This window comes from Solanum lycopersicum, chromosome 1 (genome assembly GCF_036512215.1).
Source record: "Solanum lycopersicum chromosome 1, SLM_r2.1".
NCBI classification, from domain to species: Eukaryota; Viridiplantae; Streptophyta; class Magnoliopsida; order Solanales; family Solanaceae; genus Solanum; species Solanum lycopersicum.
Window position 1 is genome coordinate 86,261,496 of NC_090800.1, and position 26,236 is coordinate 86,287,731.

At 33.5% G+C, this 26,236-nt stretch overlaps 2 protein-coding genes, 2 long non-coding RNA genes and 1 other non-coding gene across 6 annotated transcripts; 2 read left to right on the forward strand and 3 right to left on the reverse strand.

Annotated features, from left to right (window-relative positions):
• Positions 1 to 5,610: 5,610 nt before the first annotated feature.
• On the reverse strand, positions 5,611 to 11,774 carry LOC101244123 (protein disulfide-isomerase like 2-1). Its single transcript, NM_001317793.1, has 11 exons — positions 11,538 to 11,774; positions 10,835 to 10,919; positions 9,778 to 9,875; positions 9,624 to 9,679; positions 8,178 to 8,295; positions 8,005 to 8,032; positions 7,825 to 7,916; positions 6,828 to 6,984; positions 6,611 to 6,735; positions 6,314 to 6,413; positions 5,611 to 5,920 (listed from the first exon to the last, which is right to left on the reverse strand). Exons 1-11 carry the CDS (start codon positions 11,690 to 11,692, stop codon positions 5,855 to 5,857), a joined length of 1,080 nt encoding a protein of 359 aa, NP_001304722.1. The 5' UTR covers positions 11,693 to 11,774; the 3' UTR covers positions 5,611 to 5,854.
• A 2,152-nt stretch (positions 11,775 to 13,926) lies between these two features.
• On the forward strand, positions 13,927 to 20,263 carry LOC101244419 (zinc finger matrin-type protein 2). 2 transcript variants are annotated; one of them, XM_010315137.4, is made up of 10 exons: positions 13,927 to 14,364; positions 14,467 to 14,547; positions 14,637 to 14,661; positions 15,037 to 15,119; positions 17,041 to 17,073; positions 17,452 to 17,530; positions 17,653 to 17,705; positions 19,245 to 19,305; positions 19,562 to 19,644; positions 19,769 to 20,247. In XM_010315137.4, exons 1-10 carry the CDS (start codon positions 14,344 to 14,346, stop codon positions 19,817 to 19,819), a joined length of 570 nt encoding a protein of 189 aa, XP_010313439.1. In that variant the 5' UTR covers positions 13,927 to 14,343; the 3' UTR covers positions 19,820 to 20,247. The 2 variants fall into 2 exon arrangements, with proteins under 2 accessions (XP_010313439.1, NP_001308381.1); NM_001321452.1 differs by having other exon boundaries at positions 14,037 to 14,364; positions 19,827 to 20,263.
• Positions 14,050 to 14,121, reverse strand: TRNAP-CGG (transfer RNA proline (anticodon CGG)). Its single transcript has one exon. It is a non-coding gene; the product is annotated as a tRNA-Pro (tRNA).
• A 2,422-nt stretch (positions 20,264 to 22,685) lies between the features above and the next one.
• LOC138338129 (uncharacterized) lies at positions 22,686 to 25,565 on the forward strand. The gene is made up of 2 exons (XR_011211474.1): positions 22,686 to 23,173; positions 24,637 to 25,565. It is a non-coding gene; the product is annotated as an uncharacterized lncRNA (long non-coding RNA).
• Positions 23,943 to 25,641, reverse strand: LOC138338130 (uncharacterized). Its single transcript, XR_011211475.1, has 2 exons — positions 25,165 to 25,641; positions 23,943 to 24,668 (listed from the first exon to the last, which is right to left on the reverse strand). It is a non-coding gene; the product is annotated as an uncharacterized lncRNA (long non-coding RNA).
• Between the last annotated feature and the right edge of the window lie 595 nt (positions 25,642 to 26,236).

Consider the following 26,236-nt stretch of genomic DNA (forward strand, 5'->3'; position numbering starts at 1 on the left):
GTTAATATTCTTCATGACTCCTCATCCCTGTTATTCTCAGTAGATTTGTCTTTTTACACTTTTAATCACTTTCTTTCTTTCGTTCAATATTGACTTAACACACTTCTTCTTGATAATACTAACACGCTCGATCATTTCGGGTGCCTTGTGGAATTATATGAAGTGATAGGACATTAGATATACATATGAATGTGAATTTGCATTATTTACACAGTGAACATTTTTTTCTTAAAAACCTATGATTTGACGCACATGAGATGTGGAGCAGAGAGGGCCTTTGGCAGTAGGTAAATAGTAGAGAGAAGGCCCCCCTTATACACCATACCAAAACCCATTACCCAAAAATTTAAAAAAAGAAAAAGAGACTGTTGCCTTTTGTCAAACAATGAATTATGTATCATCAGAAGTTTGAGTTGTTCTTGTCTGTATCTTCTGTAGGCCAGCCTTGTTTTAGCATATGCTCTCTACTGATTAAGATGGTTGATTTAAGTGATATACCCCATACTTGTCTAATTGAGCACAGAAATAATAAAAGAAATTTAACTTTTTCTTCTTACTTATAAAATCTTTCTATTAAGATGATATTATTTTCAAATTCTAGAGAAAGATGTTCTTTTAAAATTAATTTTAAAAAAAAGGTTTGCGATGATTGAAATGTATGCAGTAGCTATATGACAAATATCGAATGGCTAGTCATAAACGGAATGGCCCAGTAATATGTGAAGTGAACTATGATTCATGAGGTGATTTATTTTAGAGAAATCATGAGATTTTAAGTTTATATCACAATATGGAGTCTAAGAGATTAAATGAATGTAGATCTTGCTTCTATTTTTGAAATGAAGAGATTGTTTTTTTTATAGATTTTTGTTTTAATAAATGAACAATTTTAAAGTCGTATGAAAGAAGAAATGTCAAAAGCGAAGAAGTTAGGGCAATCTAACATAAAAATCATGACAAATCCTTTCTAGCAATAATTATTTCGAAAACTGGAAGCAACAAATAGTAACAAAAATCAGAGGACAAGAAATTACGGGAATAATATAAAGAATACCCGAAGTAGTATTAAATGACAAGTGAGACAACACTCTTTTACTAGATACTTTGTTTATAATCTTGCAATCTCTTATTTAGTGTTATGCTTTTGATAAGTTGAAAATGTATCATATTTTGTCTAAATTATTATTGAAACTATTCATAATCAATCTCTCACGCTTTTACGTCGAACACCCCAAATTCAAATTTCAACTAAGATTAAAACACTAAATAACTTCTTTTTGATTTGTCCAAATTTTAGTTGATCTAAACAATTAAAAAGTCCTAATGAAATTAATCTAAATATGCACAAACGGTCTCTAATACCACTTCTCTTTATATACTATAATAAATATATAACCTAAAAGAAGAACTATTTAAAAAACACCACTAAAAAGTGATGTATAATGGCCTAAGGTTGGGTTTGTTTTTCCTTTTTGCATCTACTAAAGTGATGTTGAAAAGGTGTTGAAGGAGCAGCTTTTTGTCTCATCTTCTTGGAATATTTTATATTATAGACTATAGCCCTGAAATATGGACAAAGCAGATCTGGATGAAAATAAAAAATAATAGTGAAGCTTTGTTAACTCAATTCTCATGGGGTCTCTTTGTACCTAGATGTTGACGTAAAGTAGTTTCACATTAAGCAACATACTAACATGGCCTCTGTTGTCAAAATAACATACGTTACGTTATAATCCTTTAGTAAAAATCCTGACTCATCACTTACAAATCTAGTTGATTTACCGCTAATTTACTTTGCATATTTTTGGATAGACGCTTAGATAGGCATCCTTATGTAGTGTTCTTTGCGGGGGTGGATTAAGTTAAATTTGGACGGATCAAAATTGATCAAGACGTTTCAAGACCCAACTCAACCCAAATTTGTTTGGATCAAAATGGGTCAAGTAACGGATCATAATCTAACCAGCCTAATATTACTAAGACTGGCTTTGTTTGTTGTGGATTGAGATAACAGACGAGCGGGTCAATAATAAACCCAAACCTGACTAAAATGAGTCGTGTTGGGCTGATTGAATTTAATTTTACCACCCTAATTCCGTGTAATAGTCACTATTTTCTAATAAAGTTGTTAGTTCCAGCTCAGTGAGTACTATTTTCCATTTGTTTGTTCCAATAACAATGGTTTACTTGAACCCAAATTTACATTTGAGGGAATCTGATGTTATATATCAGTTTCATAATTGCCCATCAATAGTTCAAAAAGAAGTAGAAAAATCTACTCAAAAATCTTATCCTTGTGTTATCTATATGTCAGTGAAATAGAGATGATATATATAATTGTTGGAGCATAGTACTTGTCATATTATTGTTACATATGGTCCCTGGGAATTGGGATATAACACTAATCATGATTCTACAATAGTACCCTTTGTATGAAGATAATAAACAAACTATTTTGGGGACCATTAGAAAACCAAACACCCCATACTTGTCTTAAATCTTGAAATTATATGGATAGAGACATAGCTGAACTATAGTATATATGATCAATTAATAAAATCACCTGATATACTTTTTATTTTTTTCCACTCGGTATCTAGTATCTACATTAGAGTCCCACTAAATTCAGATTTACATCGAGAAATCTCACATTAAGGTAAAGCAGTCCCTAAATAACAAAGACAACTCCATAATCATAGGGATTTGGGTCCGAGGCCTCTGATTAAGAATTGATGAGTACTTGTCATTACTCATTCCTTCATAACCCTCGTTAGTTACCCTTTCTATGTTCTAGTTAGATGTTAATGCAAGTCCTTTGATGATAAATATATTCCCTTCGTGTCAATTTATTTGTCTGATTTTAGTATGACACTTAAATTAAAGGAAAGTAAATAAAACTTTTGAATCTTGTTTCCAGAACACGTAAGGTGAAAAGTAGAAGTTAAAGAGTCGTTCATTTTTAAACGAACTAAAATAAAAGTAAGACTAACATGAAAAAAAGAGTTATTCTTGGTTCTTGTTTCTTGAAGAAAATAAGGTATATAAAATCTGGAAATTACCTTTTGATAGATTTTATGCTTCAGAAGGAAGTGCCAGTTTTACTTAGGTTTTTAACTGATCTTTTAATTTGTTCGACTGAGTAAGTGACCAGAAATTAGCTGGAAAAATCTGGCAGAAAGGGCCTACAATTTTATTGCGTTATTGAATCGTCCTATTTAATTCTTGTTTTGTTCTAAATTTACGAAATTCAATCAACAAAGAAGGAAATATATATATATATATATTTTAAATGAAACAAGTTGCTTGGGGGCTATGTTTTAGTGATAAGGACGCAAAAGACCTGATATTTAAGTTGGAAAGGGAAAAATTTTTGAGTTTCAAACATGTGCACCAATTGGAGTCGAATCGGAAGAAAGATAAAGAGGAGGTTTTGTTTTAACAATTTTTCTCAAATCGATTAATCAAATTCTTCATATCTGAAGCATCAAAAAAATTGACTAAAGATTTCTTTCGATGCACAAAGATAAATGAAGAAGGTAAACAAATTTCTACATATGATGTTATACCAAACACAAAACTCTATCAATGTAACTTATAGTCTAAATTTAATAGCTTCATTTCTCTATGAGGCCAAAATAAAGGTGCGCATACATTTTGCTATTTAAGTTTGATTCTGTAAATAAATAATATCTTGACCAGTTACAAAATAAATAGAAGAAGTTTGTGTAAAAATAAAAAATTGGATTTTTCGCAAATAAAACGCTTATATTTATATAACAAGGAAATGGTTTGCATATATGCATGTGGTGGAAATAAACTTTAATTCTCACATCAATATTTTGTTATCCTTGGAAGGACTATATAATACAATGAAGCAATAGTGAAACCATATACTATTTTATGTGCGGTTGCAGCCTATATGGTGCATAGTGAAAACTCACATGAAACTGAGAAGTACGAAAAGTGATCTGGCCCCAATTAGTGGAACTTGTCGACTAGTACTAAAAAAAAAATATACAATTTTTGTTGGCTACTTTTTTTTAAAAAAATGAAAAATAAAAATTCTCGCGGGCTTTAACTTACTGTTAATTACGCAATAAAAATTAGATGATTAATGAAGTGAATAGTACTCTTTAACTTTGATTCTTTTATACCATATCCAGACTTCGACTAAATCAATTATCATTCCAGACGCCGTGGTAGAGTAGTTCCATAAATTAGTAGATTACTTTAATTTTTTGATATCATTACTTTAAGAAATTACTCCTCTAAACACGAAATTGCTGATAAAGAATTGATTTCACTGGGTCAAGTTGAGATATTGGAACAAGTCCCAATCTCAGCTCAAGACTTTTGGGCTTATTTCACTTCAGTTTTCAGTTGTCCAAAGTTCAGTGAGTGAAACTTGTCTTGTCAACTGGCATGGTGTTGGGAAAGAGAAATACATGGTGAATAAGTTGGCTTGGGAACCAAAAGAGCCATTTTTTTTCTTTCAAAATGCACAAGGCACAGCACTAGTTCTGTTAGTACCAAAACGGACAAATCACTGCCCCATCAGCAACAATATTTTTCCGTATTTCTATTCCCGTCGATCAAAAAATAAAATTTTCTTAATAAAATCACTGCGCTGGCAGTAATTCTTCAAAAAATAAAAATAAAATTGGAGTGAAACCGCATGAATGCTCGTCCTATCACCTATATGATGCCCTCTTACCCCATTTCCTTTAATGCCATTAATTATGAAAACATATTCGAATCAAAGGCTAGAAACTCTTAACTTACCTCAATCTGAAGTAGAAAGTAATTGCCCAATGCCAACCAACAGAAAAATCATCGATTTGAAATAGATGAACCAATTAAAGCAACAGTGTTTACTTGTATTCGGAGGTCTACAAGTATCTCCTGTATACTACTAGTCTAAAAACTTTGAATCTGCAGATATTCGAAGCAAACAGAGAATCATGTTGAAGTCCAGTTTAGAGCACATCAATAAATCCTCTGATTTAGAGAATCTATTTAGCCAGTTTGTTTATTCGATTGTTATGCAGACAGTAGGGAAGATCATAACTCATAAGGGTAGTGATAGGGAAACAAAAGAGAAATGTTACCAATGGAAAGTGTCTATTTCTTTTGAAGTTCTCAATCTTTTTTGTTTTTGGAGAAATGGGGATGAGAATTGAACAAATAAGTATTATAGTCGCAGAAATTAATTTAAACCGAGGAATGTTTAGTGCATGGAAAAAAACATCTTTACTGCACATTGTATATGCTATATGACAACCCTCCCCACACTAGAATCATAATGATGATAGAGTTTTGTTTTCTGCATATCATAGTGCAGAAACAAGAAAAGGTGCAGGAAGACCCCACTCTGAAGTCAGAACCCTTAGTATTTTATTACTCCTACTATGCCTCAATCTCGGGCAAGTTTGGATCTACAATAAGAATTCTCACGAGCTATGCCACCCATGCAAGCCCCTCTCAAACCAAAAACAATAACAAACAACACAATGATGCAGACAGTGAGTGACCATTTAGGGCTTATAAAGCATCATAATGTGGGGATGAAATCTAGTTTAACGCGGCCAAAGTTGGAAGATAAAAGTGCCGTGATGATAATACTTTACTAATTACTTGTTCAAAAGAAGCTGATAATCATAACTGACATAAAGTCTAAGCTGATATAGCTACTGGCCTAAACAAAATGCCTAAATAGATCTGTGGTGTCCAATACTTCTCAGTACAAAAAAGTACAACAGAAGATTAACCAGATAATGCAATTCTCGACCTAAGGCAAAACTCACGTGATACCAAGCCAGGCAGTATAATCACAAGCTGCAACACTAGCAAGGACTTATGCAAACGTCGCCAAAATGTTCTTCTTGAGGGTGAACTCATCCGCCTTAGTGGGGCTGATTGACTGTAGAATCAAACATACAAAAGAGAAGTCAACTTCTGTCAACAGTTAAAAGCAGGAACTTCAAAGTTTCCTCCAAGTAGGTAAGTACTGGAAATTATCTAACAAAACAGTACGAAACTTAACATCAGTAGATTACTGGAAGTCTTTTATCAGCATATTATTTTTATTAAATTTCAATTGGACATAATTAGCATAGTAATGTTGCAATTTATGTTCCATAATTCATCCGCATTAGTAATTCATCACCTTTTTCACCTAGCAGGTGGATTATTGACAGGAAATAGGAATTGTGCCACGAGTGTGTGGGACATAGGAAACCAGAGATAGAGCAGAGGGGGATAGCTGCTGCACATGGATAAGAAGAAGGTCCAGAAAAGGAAAGTTCAGTTATACCTTGGCAAGCATGCGCTCTAATCGCTGAATCTCATTGTTGGCGTAATCAGCTCCTTTTTCCATGGAACTCTTGGCAGCCTTTAGGTAAATCTTGCCATACCTTGAAAGACAATATAGAAAGGACTTGAGAAGAAGGCGCAAACACAAATTCTCAGCAAAGACGAATTCAGGTGCAGAACATCAGTTCTTCCTGCTTGCTTTGCTACTCAAGTAACATAACAATATAATCAGAACCATGCTACACCTCAAAAAATATAAGGTGTTCTATGACGGATATACATTTCAATGCAATCTTACCTTGCAGCAGAACCCTTCAGTTTTCCAGCTTCATCTTCCATCTTGCTAAATACAGCTTTTTTTTCCTCGTTTGTGGCACCGACGAACTCCTTCACTAATGTATCCAGTGATTCGACAATACCCGCCTATTGTCATGGGTACAAAGGAAAGTTAAAAGGCAAGGACAAAATAATGTTATAATGTTTTAATTTATCACTTTATTCAGCTGTTGACTAACCTTTGAAGTAAATTGTCCTTTTGAATCACGGCTAGTTCCACACTTCTCATTGATGAAGTTCACAAAGTCATCTGCATCTCGGCCACCATCATAATCCTCACCAGCTTTGTTTCCCTTGGGGAAGAATTTCAGTGTGGGATAGCCACTTACACCATACCTGGTTAGCAAAACTTTAAATTATTATGACAAATGAGCATGCAAGAATGTACATGAGTTCAACAGAGATCGAGATAGAATGTTAAGGAGGACTTTGTTTAGCTGGACAGAGGCCCCAAAACAGTAACAGAAAAGGGTAAATTCAGAACAGAGAAGCATATATCCTGTATTTCTTTGGAATGTGAAGTCCGGGACAAACTATTTCCACAGCCAACATACTTTGGAATTGATAAATGAGGAATGGACGAATCCTACCCTTTTAGAGGAAAAAAGAAAAACACAATTAACTTTGAAAAAGATAAAATGCAATGACTTTGTCTCATCACCTCTCTTTATATTCCTTAGTTAATCAGTTTTTGTAAGTCAACTACACTACTAGATGGACTGTGGCGTAAGAATTATTAGATGTATGCTATTGAATAGCCATATTTTCTTTCCCCAGCCAGATGCTGACAGGGTCACCCAACACCAACTCATATTTCCTGATATCTATTGTCTATCATCTATGTCACACCCAGAAATAAAGCCTACATTGTTGCCTCCCCAATATACTCCTCTTGAAGTAAGTGATGGTTATGATTACATGCTAACATTAGACACAAATTATTGTTCTAATGAAAATATAATGAGGGGCCAGGTAGTTGGAGTATCTTGAAGAATTTGCATGGGATGGAAGATTCATGAAGTTATTCTATAAGTTTATAGAAGCAAACACATTAGGGAGGGATTGATGATTGAGGAGTCCTGACAAGAATTTGACGGCTTTGACATTTCAATAAGCTGGTGCAAAATATGCATTTTAAGGAGTGCATTGTGACATTAGATAACAAGTATAACTTACTTCTCTGCAAGATCCTTGTGATTATCGGCATCAAGGTTCGCAATAATAACATCTTCCTCTTGCCTGAACGCTGTAGCTACCTTTTCGTAAATCTGCATTCATAAACAGATATGAATTCAGATCTCTTCACATAGTAACTTAGCTATTAGAGGTTTCAACATAAGACGTTAATGCACTTACAGGAGCAAGGCTTTTGCAATGACCACACCTACACAAAGTAAAGCATAAATCAGAGATGTAGATGGAGAAAAGATGACCCTTGGCTCACTGAACTCAGAACTATATTGAACTCGTGGCACCTCTTGTCTATTAAAGATTTGCTTATTCCCAAGCAGATAATCATAAAATTTTACCATGGTGCATAAAATTCAACCAACACATCCTTGGTCTCATCTAGCACAATTTCATCAAAGTTATCTGAAGATAGCACCACAACGCTAGACGGGATAGAAGCAATCTTCACATTAGTCCCTAAAATAGGATGATAGAAGTGTCAGAACTGCATATCAAATATAATTCATTTGAAGGTCTGGAGATATTTGCCTTGACCATTTTTTTTTTTTCAAAATTAAAGTACCACTTTATCATCCTCCTCACAATCAACAAGTAATATCAATTAAAAAAAGGATGCTGAATCCCATAGGATTGAAAAAACAGAAGACAATAGCACTTGTCCACTTCCAAATTTATCTTCAAGTTACACTAAGCACAAAAAAAAACGAAAAATGTTCGAGTAACAAGAGGCAAGATCACAAAATTAGGTAACATTTAAATTTCCTCGTGATAGAAGTTTAGAAGAAATGATACACCACAATTTTTAAAAAAACAGAGATGTTTTTCCCGGAAGTTCAACATAGCAATATGAAATTTTAAGTTAATAGAGTATCACACATCCTTCCCTTCTATAATAACTCAGAGCTTTATTGTGTGTGTGTGTATCACCAATGAAACTTAAGTTATAAGCAGTAAACACAATTCTGAAGTATAACACGCAACTTCGAAACCCCATTCTCGCCTCACACTTTAACAAGAGAAACCAAAGTTTATACTTGAAGGTTACACGTCAAAACCCATTATCTAAATAAAGGAAAATAAACCATTCAGAAGGGAGTCTCAAACAGATTTTGGGAATCCCCTAAGCATCTTCTAGGTAAATTGGTGTTGACCATATGGAGCAAACTGTACAGCTGTCTGTCACATCCTGAGAACATCTCACCAGTTAACTCCACCTTCCCCTCTCCATTTCTGAACTAACAGAAAGTGATGGACAGATCACTGTTACAGAGAACATGACTATCCTAAGTACTCGATGCTCTTGGATAAATAGTATAATCCTCGAGAAGTAAATAAACAGATATGGTTCAAGGAAGCTGACCTTAAGGAAAAGGAGGTTAACGAAGTGAGCTTTACTACATGCAGAGGATGGAGAGAGAATAAGACTACAAATATAAAGGAGTCAATATATTTCTTCAACCATCTTAAAGATTTCACAATGTTATTTCCCCAACCCAAGTTGCAACCCACACTCGTACTACCAGAGCAGGGAGATTCAAGATATGGATGACTTTTAAAAGGAAGGGAACATAATTTCAGATATGGATTACAACATTCAACCATTGTTACAACACAAGGCATAAAAGCTCAGATAGATCCATGACAGAATGTCAACACAAGTAGTGGGATATCATATCCTGAATTTGGAATCCAAAAATACAATAAAAGCCACCACATACTTATATACACAATCAGCCAACTCATTAAACTGGTAAAAACTCAAGCTGCAAAGGCAAGTTTAATACCTGCTTCGCTGTTCACGTACTCGGCAAGGGCTTCAGCAGATCGTGCACCTTCGTATCTGCAATAAAATAAATGGTAAGAAGTAGGGCAAAAGAGTCGCAAAGAAAAAAACAATCAAAAACTGATTTGTAAGTATGCAAGAATTAATTAACATACTTTTTTGGCTCCAGTGATCCCTTTGGAAACCATTGGATAGTGGGGTAACCTTGAACCCCATATTTGCTGCAAACACTCTTATGTTCATCACAATCAATCTACAGAGAATTGTTTATTAGAACCATCACAAACTTAACAAAACAAAAATTGAAAAACAGATAAAAATTAACTGAAAAAAGACTTGAAAGTATTTGTCAAAATAAAATTAAAAAAAAGGCAACGAAGAGAACTGAATGCTACCATTTGGTAAAATTTCCATTTTCATCATGATTGGCTTTTCAGAGAAACGAAAATGAAAATGCTGGGAAATAGGTTAAGATTTTAATAGAAGGAAACCAATAGTTGCAGGTAATTTTCAGCTCAACCTCTAACCAATGGTATATCGCAAGCAATAACTGATGGATGATTTCTACGCAACTGTTGCCTATTGCAACAGCTATGTTGAGCCCTCAGATATGTCATGCAGCACACTATTCTACGAGCTTAAAATAAAAGGAAGAAAATTTCCATTAAATTAGGTGAAACAAATTGAATTACAAATAAAAAATGCATTTGCTAGCTAATACAGGTAAAGAAATAAATGAACCCAGTGTTCCATCCAATCCAACTAAATTTGTCAAACCAAATAATCAGTTTATCACTATCCAAAGGAACTTAACCCAAACTACACCACCAAACGAAACCAATAACATAACCTTCTCTTATGGGAGAAACAGGATTACACAGTTATACACTTCTTTTTTCCTTTCCTATTCTTTTTTATTTTGCTTGACTGCATTCTCATCAGATAAAACGAAATAACCAACTGAATCAATCACAAATCACAACAGTCTACTTGGTTAAATTTCTCAAACTTCTCCGCTAACCAAAATGAGTGAGTAGTAAACATAGGAGGAATTCGGCAGTTTCTTTAAGGAAATAGAAGTATGATACACTGAGGAAAGAAACACAAAAAGAGGGAAAAATTTTACGGCCTCAGCCACAGAAAGAGCTCCATTATATATGATTCAAGCACAATGAAAAACTGAAAGGACATTACATATTCAGAAGAACTAACCTTTCCGATCAAAACAGACTTTGCTTTCTTGAAACTTGCACCAAGCTTTTCATACTCAGGAGCAAGCTTTTTACAGTGCCCACACCTGCCCATGGCCAATATATGAACCCAATTAGTCCACATCACAACCTAGAAATATTCGATCTCGCAGCAACCTTACATATTTAGCACTCACACATCTCAGTAATTAAAAAAAACAAGAACTACACACATATGCAAGATTTGCACCCATATAACCCTACACTCAAATCAATCCCATAAACACTCCTGATATATTAGTTTAGGCTCAAGATTCTGCAGTATTAGTATCTAGAATCACGATAGCACATAACACGTCATTATATCCAATAATCGGAAACTCTAACGTCTAAAAACCTCAAGAAACAAGAAACTTAAATCAATTTGCAGCTGTGCATAACACACTGACAATCAAATGAACTAAAACAACTCTAGCAAACTAACAAATTAATCAATCGATTAATTACAAAGCAATAACTACATCTTGGCTAATTCAAATCAAATCCAGATCACACTATCTAAGATCAAGAATATCACAGATCTAATTACCGAATCACACAATGAACAGATTAAGCATTCACAATCCAGTGCATCCATCAAAATTCAAAATTTTCTAAATCAAAAATAAGATAATATAGCCGCAAAATCGGTAAAAAAAAAAAAAGTTTCACAGATATGTACGAACCAAGGAGCGTAGAACTCAACGAGAGCAGCGCGATCTTGACCGATCTCCTTGTCGAAGTTTTCTTCGGTCAAAACAACGACATCATCTGCCAAAGCTGAAGAGAAGAAGAACAAAGCTAAAATTGCTAAAGCACTACAGATCTGTGATCTCCCCATTTTTACTAGCTCCTATTCTTGTTATTGTGAGTTATATTATTTTCAAAAAGAGGAGAAAAAAGAAACAAACAAACAATAAATTGAGAAATGGCTCCGTTCGTTTAGTATTTATAGAAAACGTTTTGTTATATGTTTTTCTTTTCTCATATATTATTTGTAAAAGATATTAAATACTATTTTTATTTATTTTTACTTATTTACCGTACCAAATATATATATTCATCTTTATTTATCCATATTAATACACAAAGAAAAAAAATTATATTTTATTTTTAATATTTTAATTACTTATATTTAAATTTAAAATAAAATATTAATTAATAAAATTTTTTATAAAGAGTGCAAAGTTTACTTAACCTGAGCTTTTCCAATGGAGTATTTCGTAATATACAAGCAACTTTTAGTAATAGTCTTTTTTTTTTTTTGGATAGAATAGTGATAAGAATGAATATAAAAAAAGTTGTTACTGGAGTAATATATAAAATATTAACAATTATGTGGAGAAATAAGTATTATTTTATTTTTAAATTTAATTAAAGGTTTCGTATTACAGTCGTTTTGGATGTAGAGACATTTTTATTAAGAAACGTTTTACCTATTTGCATTTCAATCATTTTGGATATAGAGGAGACATTTTTGTTAAGGAGCATTTCATTTATACGCATTCAGTTGAGCTCCAGTGCATTGAAGGACTTTCTAGTACAAATTTAAATATATTGAATAACTTTTTAGTGTGAATTCAAATTTAATTGATCTACAGTATAAATATTGATCTAGGAATCAATCACAAAATTTAATTATTACTTTAAATTATTCTTAAAGCCTTGTGAAATAATTTGTATAATATTGATTGGGTAACATAGTTAATATTTAAATACAAATTTAAGAGATTTAATTTTATTGGTAACTGAGCACACAAACAAAGGAGGAAAATATGATTACGAAAATTGACAATCAAAATCCGGAAAGAAGCAAGAAAACAAAGATATTATGTTTTGAGTTTTGACGAATGAGACTCCATTTTGTTAATGTCTCTATGACATGTTCGAACAAATAAGACGATGACACGTTGATGACAACTGGGACTCACATATGCCAAACAATATGTTTTGACGAATGACACTCCACTTCGTTAAATATGCCAAACAGTCAAATTAGTGTAATACTAATTAAGAAACTTAAATAAATATAAGAAATATTTATAATTAATATTAATTTATTTCACTTCATCACTTTTAATACATTTACGATATAGTTTTAATACATATTACAAAGAATATATAATATAAAATTTTATTGATTGATAATACATTTGTTATTCAAAGAAAAGAAAAAGAAGTTGGTTATTAACAGCAAAACATCTAATGTCTACAAGGGCATATGTGAGCGACAAGTTGGACGACGAGGGCACAAATGAGTCATACTTCAAACGGAGGATATATTTTATACATTTTTACAAAAATTAGGGGCATATTTGACCCTTTCCCCCAAATAATTGTGATTTGTCAATGCTAAGAAACATTTATCTACATGGACTTCATACAAAGTACGACTAGTCGACAATCGCTGAAAATGAGCATACAAATTTAAGCTATGGTGATAATTGAGTAAGATCCTATAATTTAAAGAAAAAACTTTTAAATTACGTTAATAATACAACACTTAGAAACAATCCATACAACAAGCAATGGGTGTGCATTCGTTTTTTTGGTTTAGTTTTGTTCTATTCGATTTGGGTTTTCGATTTTTAATTTTGAAGAAATGTAATCCAATCCAAGCCAAAATAAATTTGATTTAGTTTGATTTTTCTTTTTTTTGATTTGAGTTTTTTCAATTTGATTAATTCAGTTATATCAATAATAAAAAATATAACAAAGTTATATTTTCAATTTAAAAAAAAATTACAATATATATATATATATATATATATATATAATATTGAATTTCATCAATTTACTTTTTAATATAAATCACAAGTATAATGTAAAACACAATACTTGAAAGTATATCAACTATAGATATCCAAACATAAGAAAATAAACTAAATCATATATAAAATCATATGAATTCAACTTAATTCTAAATACACACATATATAAAAATCAGTTTTTTCGATTTTCATTTTTCCAAATTGAAAACGAAATCAAATCAAACAAAGTAAATTATAAATCCAAAATTAAACTAAAAATTCAATAAATCAGTCAAATTAAAATTAAAATTTGATTTTTCAATTTAATCCAAAATTAAATTACGAGGCTCAAAGAGGAAATAATCAATCCTTGTATAATCGGGCTTCTTCAACCTGCAACGACAACGAGTGAATTCTAGCGTAAAGCAGACAATGACAAAAGAGCAAAGGGGTGTTGCGAGAATCGAACTCACGACCTCTCGCACCCGAAGCGAGAATCATACCACTAGACCAAACACCCGTCGGTTTATCCACATCTGAGCTATCTTATTTGAAAACGAACCAAAACCCTCTTCGCGTTTCCTCCCTGAAAATTGATTCGTCTTCTTTGTTGAACACAAAATCGAACCTAGGGTTTTTACAATTCTTCATTCATTTTCGTGGTCGGGCCTTGTAATTCTCTGTCGATTCCACAAGTTGTTCTCAACTAGCGGTCCCAGCAACTGGTCCAATTCCCCAAGCAATGGATCAATCCAGCAATCATGTACCACTGTTCTTCTCTTTATCCCTCTTTCACTTTGTGTTTTTGTTTACTGGTCTAGTTTTATTGATATAAGAGCTTGGCATCTTTAATGGCGGAATGCAGGTTGTTGGAGTTGATAATACTTCTCGAAAAAAGTTCGACAGAGAAGAGATTTTGCAGCGTGCTCGTGAACGCGATGAAGAGGTTTTTTAATCATAAATTATCTTCCATTTTCCCTTCATTTTTAGTTATTTACTTGTTAATTGACATGGTTGATTTGCAATTTGGTGCAGGAGGCTGATGGTCGGAAATCAAAGTGTAAGACTAACATGCATATTCGGAGAATCTTTTTCTTGGATTGTTTATATTGATTGATTTTGTGTAGTTGTCTTTTTTAGTTTGGCACAGACCTGAATGTTACAGATGATATCCTTTACTGGAGTAATGGAATGTGCCAAAAACAGTGTAGGATGAATATGGAAGATTGATATGGTTGACCCCAAGTCCCAACTAGTATGAATGGAGGTGTAGTTAGTATATGATATTTGATTGGTATAGCTGACGCCAATTAGTGTAGGATGTAGATGGAATTGGCGATGGATCGACTGGTGCTTTGCTTAGTGTTGTATCCGTAGAGCTGAAAGTTGAAACCTAGAGTTTACATCATTGAAAATATCATCATTTTTTGTGCAGCAAAAGGACCTCCAGTGCAGAGGAAGCCCTTGAAACCAAGAGATTATCAAGTGGACCTCGAATCTCGGTTAGGAAAGACTCAGGTTTGCTACAATTTCTTTTCTTTCATATTGCACTCATTATTGTTTCAACTATCAGTTCAAGTTGACTTTCTTTTTTCCTTTTTCTAAATTGTATGTGCGAGAGAGAGGAACATGTATGACATTAAAAGAAGTTTATATGAGTTCTCAGCTCTTTTAATTGCATTGACTGTGACTTTCTGTTCAAACTTTGAGATTTTGTGGTGCTTTTTGTCATTTAAATTTCATTTGAATTATGTAGCCTCTAGTGTGATGAAGAAGTTTTTATTATTTGCAAACCATCAGCCAAAGCTTAACTCTTTCTTGTTTGTAATGGACTATAAGCTGTAATGTCTAGTCCCACTGTCTTGGAGAAAGGTTATTAATTCCAAATATTGCATACAAGACTGCTATAATAATAAATGTACTCTTCTCCTCTTGTGTGTGTCTTGGAAATATATTAGAGGACTGTGGCACAAGTTTCAGTAACATATAAACTTGTAGGTGGGGAATGAGATGAAGACAATAGGGTTGCTAGATGTTTAAATAGGGCATACTACTCTGGAGGAGGAATTCTCGTGTTCTATGACTTTCTCCTTTATCTTGACAATACCAGTGCTCATTGTAGGAGGAATAATGGTTAGGAAATAACAAGGTCTGTCAATGCTGGGGAACTGATTGACTCCTTAATGTTGATGATTGGGAACCAGGAAGAAGACAAATAATCTGGTGGAGTATATTTGGATTGCATATAAAACTGAAATATTCACAGTGAAGACATATTATACAATGTAGTCCAAAACTGATGACAGGAACAAAATTTGGGTCACTTGGCCTTGGCCAGTGTTATGAGAAACTAGAGATCCTCGTAAGTAGCATGTGCTGGGTGGATTGCCTCTCGTAAAGCATGTCTACAGGATATGATGTTTCAGAAGGGGTTATACATTATGTAGGTGATAAATCACCGCCTCTCTGGAAGTATATGAATGCATGAAACCCTTAATCTATGGAACTAAAATATACTTGTCCCCCAATGGATACCTCTTTGGAAGTGGCACTCAAAATAATCTCAACATGCAGACCATACATGTTGAACATTTTAGGAACTTTTGTAGTTTGACACTTGAGGCATTTTAGGTTTTGAAACCTGTTTGGATTGGCTTTTGGCTTCTGGCTTATAAGCCAAAAGCCATAAGTTGGAAGCCATTAAGTTAGAACTTCCAACTTATGGCTTTTGACTTATTTTTTTACCATTTTAGCTAAAACTAAGTGCTTATAAGCACTTTTTTTAACTTACCGTAACACTTCAGAAGTGTTTAAAAGCTGTTTTGGCTTGAAAACAGTTAAAATAAGCCAATCTAAAAAGGCTCTTTATCAAGTCTTCTATGTTTTTTTTATCTGCATCCTATTTTAGTGAAACTGAATTATATGGACTTGGATATCTGTTGTGATTGACACAATTTAGAATATCGTCTGTTGATAATGTGACATATGGAGATTAGGTTTCCTTATAAGGGATATGTTTTTACATAATTTCTTTAGTTTGGTTGCCTTTATAGTTCCTCTTTCGCTAGGTCAAATTTTTATAGAATTAACAGAAAACAAATGCGTCACAACTGTATACATGGCTATCTCCGAGAACCCTAAACATTAGGCTAAACATGTAGAAGATCCCCCCCCCCCCCCCCCCCCCAATTAATCTTCACGAAACCCATCCCTGTTCTCCAAATTGGAAGAGCAAAAGAGGATATATTTTCATGCTTTGGATCTCCTCTCTGTTGCTTCTTCTTTTCCCCTGGTGTCTTGAATGTTATTGCTTGTGCATATCTTTTTCTTGTAGTTCCTGAATTCAACTTGTTGAAATAATTCAATGTCAGCACGTGCTTCTTATCTATTCTCAATGTATCCATCAATTTCTCATTTGTGTGTTATTCATTTCTGGCAGGTGGTTACTCCAATTGCACCATTAAGTCAGCAGGTATTTTCCACTGTTCTTATTTACTTGTTAATTCCTAATTGCAGTGATGCAATTTTCTTTCTTCTGTATTTATTATAGTTCAACTTCTTGTTGTCAAGCAGCAAGGACATGGTCCAGATATAGGATTAACGGATCGTTTGTTGTCAATCAGATGTAGTCGGGTCATATTTGGACCCTAGATATTTTTTCAATATATGCTCTCAGAGATAAGAAACTTTTTTCTTGATAAAAGGAAAACACTTGTGTTACAACTTGTTGTGCATATCGTACTTAAGCCACCTTTTTCTTGCTTAGTGGTCACTAATATTTTCTGTTTCTTTGTTAAGGTACAGTATTATCTCTTGTTAGATATAAATGAAATAATTTGTTTCCATGCAGGCTGGATACTATTGCCCAGTATGTGAATGTGTAGTGAAGGATTCTGCAAACTACTTGGACCATATCAACGGGAAGAAGCGTATGTCATTTTGATACCTATAACCTTCTTACTTGTTGCTGTACTTCACCCCTGTTGGCCTTTTTTCTTGCTCAAAACTGCTTCAATTGTTTTATTCGTATTGATGCATGTTTTTTTTCCAGATCAACGAGCTTTGGGTATGTCTATGCGGGTGGAGAGATCCTCTCTAGAGCAGGTGGGCTGAATATAATGTATTGGCAAGGAAGTATTGTTTCTATTCTGTATTGATAAGTAACAATATCATTCACTAGGAATAGACCTATCATAGTTTCAGTTCTTAAGAACAAAAGTTAAATTAAAAATAGATAAATTGTGAAAGAATATAAAAGTAATTTAAAAGTGTGTATAACCCAAAACAAACTTTTCTCAGAAGCTGGTTTAACTACCTTGATATTATAATATTTGTGCATAATAATAACAGTACAGTTTACCGAATTCTTAATTGTAAAGTACCATATTTACAAATTGTAGAAAAAAAGAGAATTGAAACATAAACTGACATGGGCATCAGGGTGATAATCCAGGGTATAAATGGGCATACAGTATAAAGCGTGCATGGGACCTGATGCCCCATGAATTGAGCATTAGCCTCAAGAGATGCAACGCTCACATGGTTGTTCAGGGCATTTAGTGCTGCCTCACCCAAAGGCGAGTTTGGGGTGAGTGTCAACTTTGTTTTTTAAAATGTTGATTTCTCCCCGCTATAACTGAAGGAAATATCTGGACTAATATTAGGATATTGAGAAATGAAAAAAAGGGATTGAGGTAGGATTTCTAGGTATATTCTTTCTTCATTGTGACTGATGTCCAGTCAATTTGTTGTAAAGACAGATTATAGAATTTCGTTTTTTCTAGTGAAACTCTATCTCTCTTGAAGGGATACGTGTTTTCAAGTTTGTAGATTTGCTTAGTTCCGTAAGGATGAGATGGTGAGATGGTCCCTTGAAAGAATAAATTGTCCATGCCTTTGGAAAATTTGAGTCTGCAATTGTTTTTTCTTGAGAAGGCAATAGATTTGAGAATCTGCATTGTATTCTGGAGTTACTTGTCTTTGCGTATAACATGGTTATATTATGGTTTTGGATACATAAATAATTTGGGCCAGCGAATGGGTTCTCTGGCACAACTTAATGATCTTTTTTGCAGGCTTGCTTCTTTCTTTTTATGGGTTTCTGCCTTCCCTTTACTCTGGAATACCTATAGATAATCCTGTGTTCATTCTTAAAGAGTTTAACTTCTTTATCACTAGGAGAAGTTGACCTACAACATCATGTAACTATTTATAGCAAGCCTGAATATGGTAACATGGAAATAGGTTAAAGGACTTGTTATAACTGGTTAAATTACATTGATTGTGTAAAAAATATTTATTCAGTAATATCAGTAAATTAAACCCCTAATAGAGCGTGTTGGGAAGTATGAAGGATTTGACTAAGTTGAAATTTGTTTGGAAAATGTCAATATCACTGAAGGACTTGACTGTCTTGTGTGGTAGGTAAGTTAATTTTACTTGTGAGATATCCATTTCTTAGCTGAATCCAACTAATTTCTGAAGTATTAATTCGAAATAAAGATCTAATAGTGAACGGTTGTGCTATAAATAGGCACAATGAATGATTCAGAGTATCCTTGCTTATTATTTTAGACTCTAGATGATAAACATATCTGGCTCCAATTTTTTTCCTTTAATAACTTCAAATTTCTTGATTCTCAGGTCCAACAACGATTTGAATCGCTTAAGAAGCGCAAAGATCCAGGAAGCTTTACTGTGCAAGGTAGAAATCTAACTGGAAAAAAAGAGGAATTGATAATAAGCCTCAGCTTAGTGAACGGTTAATGCTTTTAATTTTTATAGGTTGAGTATGTACCTTATATGTAGTGATAGCGAAGATTGATATGGTTTTCCTTTTTCCTCTGTATCACATTTTAGTTTGTCACCGATTAAAAAGTAATTGCACAGCTGCTTCCTTAGGTATAAGGACTAGCATGCACATATTGAACTGCTATGACCATCTTTCATTTTGCTTGTAGATTTTGATGAGCGAATGTTGAAACAGCAGCAGGAAGAGGAAGAAAGGAAACGTTTACGTCGAGAAAAGAAGAAAGAGAAGAAGGTTTGTAGTTCTGTGAAGCTTACTTTTGGACATTAGACTGGAGATTATGGTACTGATATCATGAGTCAGATTTTGGTCATATACTTATTCGTTATCTCTTCCCCTCTCTCCCTTTCTACGGCAGTGCTTACTCTATCAAAGTTTTGTTGATGGTTACTTTGATGATCTGTATTGATATCCAGAAAGAGAAGGTCTCAGAAGAGGAACCTGAAATAGACCCTGATGTTGCAGCTATGATGGGATTCGGAGGTTTCAAAACTTCAAAAAAGTGATCGCCGTTGGCCATGAATCAATTGCGAAGATAGTTTAGTCTGGAGTAATCTGCCAGAGGCTCGTAATTTAGTTTGAAAAGGTCTAAAATGTGAGATAGAAATTCCATTTTGGTACACCATAGTAGTTAGGCAGTTGAATTTCGTCAATCTCATGTTTGATAAGCTAGTCTCCAGAACTTTCTCAATGAACTGATTGTAACCATGGCTTGGAGTGTAGCCTCTCCGATTGTTCATTGCTAATTTAAGTCTCCAAATCTTTCTGCATCATTGCTAGTTTGAAGAATATGGTCACGGTATGAAAATTTCTAAAAACTAGTAATTTGATGGGCAATTGACGTTTTCTTCTTCTTTTCATTTCCCTTTGATATTATGTAAATTAAATATGTGGTGCAAGGAACTTTTCATTGCCTGGTGATGCGTATACCTGAAGGAACTGAGCGAGCATAAACAATTCTTGCTATGGCGTTTTTGAGGTCGCATGCATTTTGAAAATACTCTCTTCTACGCTGATGTTCATATTTTCAGACAACAAAGCCTTTTGAAATGAAAAGTTCACGAGTTTATTTGTATTGTTTTGGTTTGAACAAAAGTTACATGTAATATCAGGAAAATTTACAGGCACCCAAAGGGCGACCGACTGTCAATTACTGGATAAAAATCACGGTGATTAAGTGTGCGCTTGGTTTGGTGAACAAATTTTTTTTTTAGAAAATATCTTTTATTTTTTATTTGAGATTAAAAAAATACTCTTTAAGATAATTGATCTAGGATTCGACTTCAACATTCAAACTAGGATAAGACTTCATGACCGTTTCAAAAAAAACCTTTTTTCTTTTTGAAAAAATAATAAAATTGACAGGGTAGCTCGAGTGGGAGGTGGTGCTGGGGTAAGGTGGTGCAAAAATGAAAAACTTTAAATTGAAAATATTTTTCAAAAATATTTTTTTTTAAAAAATTGATGGGGATGGCCTGGGTGGGGTGGCAGGGTAGGGGGGGGGGTAAAAAATGAAAAGAAATAAAAAAATATTTTTCAATTTTCGTTTTATAAAACAAATTGACAGGGTGCGGGTTAGAGGGTGGCCTTGTTGAGAGGGAATGGCGTAATTTATCTTTTTTTTAAAAATAATTTTGAAATATTTTAAAAAGCAACTTTTTTTTTGGTTTTTGTTGGTGGTTTTGTGTGTGTGTGTGTGGGGGGGGGGGGGGGCGCGGGAAGGAGGGGGTTGGTGGTAAGGATAAAAAATAGATTTGAAATTTAAAGAAAAAGAATTTTTTTAATTTTTTTTTGAATTGAGAGGATCGGGTACAGCGTATGGGCAGAGTAAGTAAAAAAAATTATAGGATGAAATAGAGTTTTGAAAAATGTATTTCTTTATTTTTGAAGGAAAGTCATTTTCCTAAAATTTGAGGAAAATGAGTTGATTGGAAAACATTTTCCAACATATAAGCCAACCAAACATGAAAAATTAAAAAACATTTTCCATAAATTATTTTTCTCCATACCAAACACACCCTAAGTTCAATATCTTCGAGGAGGAAAGGTATCAAGTGATTACTTTTCATTTTCTTAAGTTTTTGGTGAACTTGATTATCCAATATTTATGTGGTTGATAGAGTTTCATGATTGTGGAATGGACAAAAAAGGCGAAAATCATAATCGATATAAAAAATCACCAATATCTCAAGTTTGTCTCATAAAAAAAATATTGATGAAGATGAAATAAAATTGATATTAAGGATTTATACGTAAAACCCAACTAATTTAAGGTTGAGGCGTTATTGCAGTTGTTTGAATTCCTATTTTTGTATTATTACTATATTTTATTTTATTTTGGTTAAATTTAGGCCAGAGGCCTTTTTATTTCCAAATAAAGTTGTACAGACTGAACCACAAAAATAACCAACAAAAACAACTCAAAGCAAAACTCAGCAGCTCACAAAGGTAAGCTATTTCCTACTTTATCTCCTCATTCCAATAGATACCTCTCATCTTCTTTCTCTTGTTGATGTAGAGGTAACGTTGTCCAAAAGATGCTGGGGAATTTATACCAAATGCACAAACCAATCCCTTTGGCTGGTGACTTCTTTTTGTAAGCTGACAAAGCTTAGGAAAATCTGATGTTGACTGAATATATCGATGTAAATGACTTTTATGTGATCTCTCAAACTGTGGTATCCCTCCCTTTTTATTAATGAATGTCGATGTTTATCCTCCCTTTCTTTATTCTCAATGTTTGATATCTGCTAGAGCTGTCAATTGGGCTAGCCTATCTCATCCGAGTTAATCCATACATGCTTTGACATTTTACAGGTCAGACCGAGCTAGCCCATTTTGATGTGGTCTAGAAAACGATCGGTCCAACCAACAAGTATATGGGCTAAATGTTTGCTATTGACAAAATAATATTACATAATGTTAATGTTACTTCTTGTTAGATTGTCCTCAAGACCCACAAATCAGCCCACCCCTATAAAATCCACATCACAATTAAATTCTACATCAAAGTAAACATGTAAACCCATATATGTAAAAACATTTTGTTAAAGCAGCGAAAAACACACAGAATCTCGAGCTAAACACAAGCAAAATTAACCTAATCAAAATGCACAAACACTTAACAAATACACAACTCGAAACAATCCAGAAACAAACTCACCGGTGAATTTTCAAATTAATCAAATCGCACACTTTTTCCACTATCAAAGAACATAAAAAGTAAAATCTGAACTGTAGTTGAAACAATAAACAAACCTAGGGTTTCCAAAACAAAAAAAAATTGATTGATGAGATGGTGGAGAAAAAGGTAAAGGAAGAACTGAGAGAAAAATATATGCTACTGTGTGTGTATGAGAGAGATAAAGAGAGAGGTGAATGAATTTGAAATTAAAAGAGGAACGTGAGAGTGAAGAGACAACGTTCTCACTATTACATAACAAGCAAATTCTCTTATTAATATGTATTGTATACTAATTAAATTTGGTCAAACAATACTAATTTGCTTGTTGTCTCTTCACTATCACTTTCCTCTTTTTAATTTCAAATTCACTCACCTCTCTCTTTCTCTCGCTCTAACACACAGTAGTATACATTTTGTTCTCAGTTTTTCCTTTACCTTTTTCTCCACCATTTCATCGATCGTTTTTTTGTTTTGAAAACCCTAGGTTTATTTGTTGCTTCAACTACAGTTCAGATCTTACTTTTTATCTTCTTTGATGGTGAAAACAATGTGCGATTTGACTAATTCGAAGATTCACTGGTGAGTTTGTTTCTGGATCGTTCCGAGTTGTGTATTTGTTAATGTTTATGCATTTTGATTTGATTAATTTTGCTTGTGTGTAGCTGAAGATTCGGGGTGTTTTTTGGCTGCTTTAACAAAATGAGTTTGTGTATATGGGTTTACATGTTTACTTTGATTTAGAAATTTCTTCGGTCCCTTATTCAGGTCGGGTTAAAAAATTCTATTCTTAAATTGGCTAAAAGAATCTTAGTCACCCCTATTAAATCCTGAGTTAGGCCAGGCCAGTCCAACGAGCTTAGCCCATATTGACAGCTTTAAATCATATGCGCTTTATTGATGTTGACCAAGATTCTGCAATCACGAGGTAGTTGTGTAAAACTGCTCACGCTTATTGGGCTCTGTTGATCCAATGTTATGCTCGCAAGTTTGTCTGCTACCTGATTGTCTTCCCTGAAAATATGTTTAATTATACACCGTAAATCACTTGTGTGTAGCCTTATCTCCTCTATCTGATCGCTGAGCTTCCAAGGTATCTGTCAATCTTTCACAATAAAATTTCTTAAATTGATCGAATCAGTCTCCAAAATTATATTTTGTAATTGTAACTCCCTACACTTTCTCCGCGCCATTATCACAACATCCGTTTCTGTCTCCATACTAGTGGTAATGTCTATACATCCCGCTTCAGCTTTAATCAAATCCTCATTGTTATTTCTTATGCAAAAGGCGTATGCGCTTTCTCCAGGGTTACCCTACTTGCACCATTTGTATTGCACTTTATCTATTCTTGCTTCGGTAGTAGTCATCTCACTGTCTTCGAGTGAATCTGTGACTTATAATTCTTCAAAATGTGTATTATTTCATTCCATTCACAAGGCAGTATTATCCATATATATTTATTTTCACCAATCGATGCACAGCTACCAGTACTTGTTGATGCATTACTATTTCAAAAGTTGACTTGATCGAAAAAATTTCACTAGCATTAAAAATATCCACCATGGCTGATCAACTTCATCTTATCTCACATTCACCTTTATACTTTTGATTGTTTGAATCACTACCTCTTCTCGCACCAACTCACATAGCTTTTCTTTATCTCATTATCCGTTGTTGATACACATTTGTAACTCTATTTCTTCCTTCATATCATTGGTTAGATAAAACGCTCATTTTCTTGATTGTTCATACACATTTGTAACTCTATTTCTTCCTTAGCGTCATTCATATCATTGGTTAGATAAAACACGCTCATTTTCTTGTCCAAATATCGTACCAAAAACTAGAGTTTTAGACTTAATTTGCCACCTTATCTCCTGTTCTACCCTCATCTCTACCATCTTTTTTCATACATGTGAAACACCTCTCGCCCTAGCTATAACTGGATGTTGTTTCTTGCAATATTTATTCCACAATGGATCAGTTGAAACTCTAAATCTCCACCATAACTTGCTAAATAATGTCTTTGTTACTCCATGTAGTGTTCGAAAACCCTTTCGATGAATCTTGATAGCTGAAAGAAGGTATAATGGAATTGATTGTAACACATGAGTAGCAAGGGCTATGAAATACCAAAGTGGAGCCCAGAGATCAATCATTTGTCACACAATATTATTTGGGTCGGCTTATTAATTGACCAAAGAACTGCTGCTATCTCATGTATCGAAGGTTCCAAATTTGAGGGATGAGTATAACAAGAGATTCTAAATTATCTTTCACCCGTAATGCTAACGGAAGTTTTAGGATTTTCTACCCTATTTGCATCTTGAAATTGATGCATCAACCTAGTGCATTTTACTATTTAAATGCAATATTGTAATAATATAGAATTAAGTTTATTCCATCAATTCTAAATTAATTTGATTTTACGTATAAATCTCAATATTAAGTTTATTCCATTTTCATAAATTTTTTCTCAATATTTAATAATTTTTAGTACACATTCAAATAAGAAAGAAGAACCAATTTAGAAACGAAAAAAATAAAGAAGCAAGGGCTAAAAAATGAACCTTTGAAAGCTGATCTCATCAACTCCCGGGACCCACCACAGGTTGGGTTTGAGAGCCGTGTGATGGGTGACTATCCAGCACGGTTCGGAGAGCACTTTTAGTTTGCGCTGGTGAATGGAAGCCCCCCTATCAAGCAAGAAGGAAGCGGCTCTTCCCACGGCGGAGTTACCATTGACTCTATTTATTATTATGGTAAATCAGTGTATCAAGATGTCAATCAACATCGGGTAGAAAATGTTGATCACCTAAAATCGAGGGAGAAGGAAGTCACGGTTCTAGAGCACAAAAGAGAAAATTTCCATAGAGGAGATGAGAACAGGGAGAAGAAGTGGCGGAGAGCACAAAATCATAAAACCCTATCATTTAGGGTTCGTTTGTATTCACCTAGTCTGACCATTTTCGAGCCGCTCAAGTCTTTTTTTGGTATATATATGTGCGGATTTATTTAGTAGCCCATTTTCATTAAATAAAATAGATCCGAGCCCAAATATAATTTAGAAAAGGAAAAGAAAAGAATAGGCGGATATTGGTGACTTTCATTAGGGGTATGCACTATTTGGATTAAATTGAATAACCAAAACCAAATCAAATCGAATTTTTATTTGGATTATCTTTTTATTCTTTCGAATTGATTTTTTGGATTAATAAATTACTTTATTTGATTTTGTAATTTAGTTTCGGGTTTTAAAAAATAGAAATCGAGAAATCAAGAAAAACTAATTTTTTTTCTTTATATATATATATTATTATTATTATTATTATTTTATTTTATTTTATTTTTTTCGTTTAGAATTAAGTTGGAGTTAACCACTTTTGGTCCTTTTTGGTTATTGCCTTTCATGTTGGTTACATTTACATTTTATGTTTAATAGGTATATTTATAAGTATTGCGTTTCAAGTTTTACTTATGATTTATATTAAAAAGTATATTTAAGGGATTAAATATTATTACTTTTAGTTATGTGATAAATTATTAACATAGTCGAATAATCAAACCAAAAAAGCTTAACCGAATAGAAGAAAATCAAATCAAACCAAATCTATTTTGGATCGAATTGAGTTACTCTTTTAC

Bases quoted from the DNA above. Each gene is read 5' to 3' on its own strand.
- LOC101244123 (NM_001317793.1), bottom strand. From the start codon at position 11,692: ATGGGGAGATCACAGATCTGTAGTGCTTTAGCAATTTTAGCTTTGTTC. The intron at 9,876-10,834 runs GTTAGTTCTTCT...AATTCTCTGTAG, and splicing joins AGTCTGTTTTGATCGGAAAG to ATTGATTGTGATGAACATAA. The intron at 9,680-9,777 runs GTATGTTAATTA...ATTTTATTGCAG, and splicing joins GGATCACTGGAGCCAAAAAA to ATACGAAGGTGCACGATCTG.
- LOC101244419 (NM_001321452.1), top strand. From the start codon at position 14,344: ATGGATCAATCCAGCAATCAT. The intron at 14,662-15,036 runs GTAAGACTAACA...TTTTTTGTGCAG, and splicing joins TGATGGTCGGAAATCAAAGT to CAAAAGGACCTCCAGTGCAG. The intron at 15,120-17,040 runs GTTTGCTACAAT...CATTTCTGGCAG, and splicing joins CTCGGTTAGGAAAGACTCAG to GTGGTTACTCCAATTGCACC.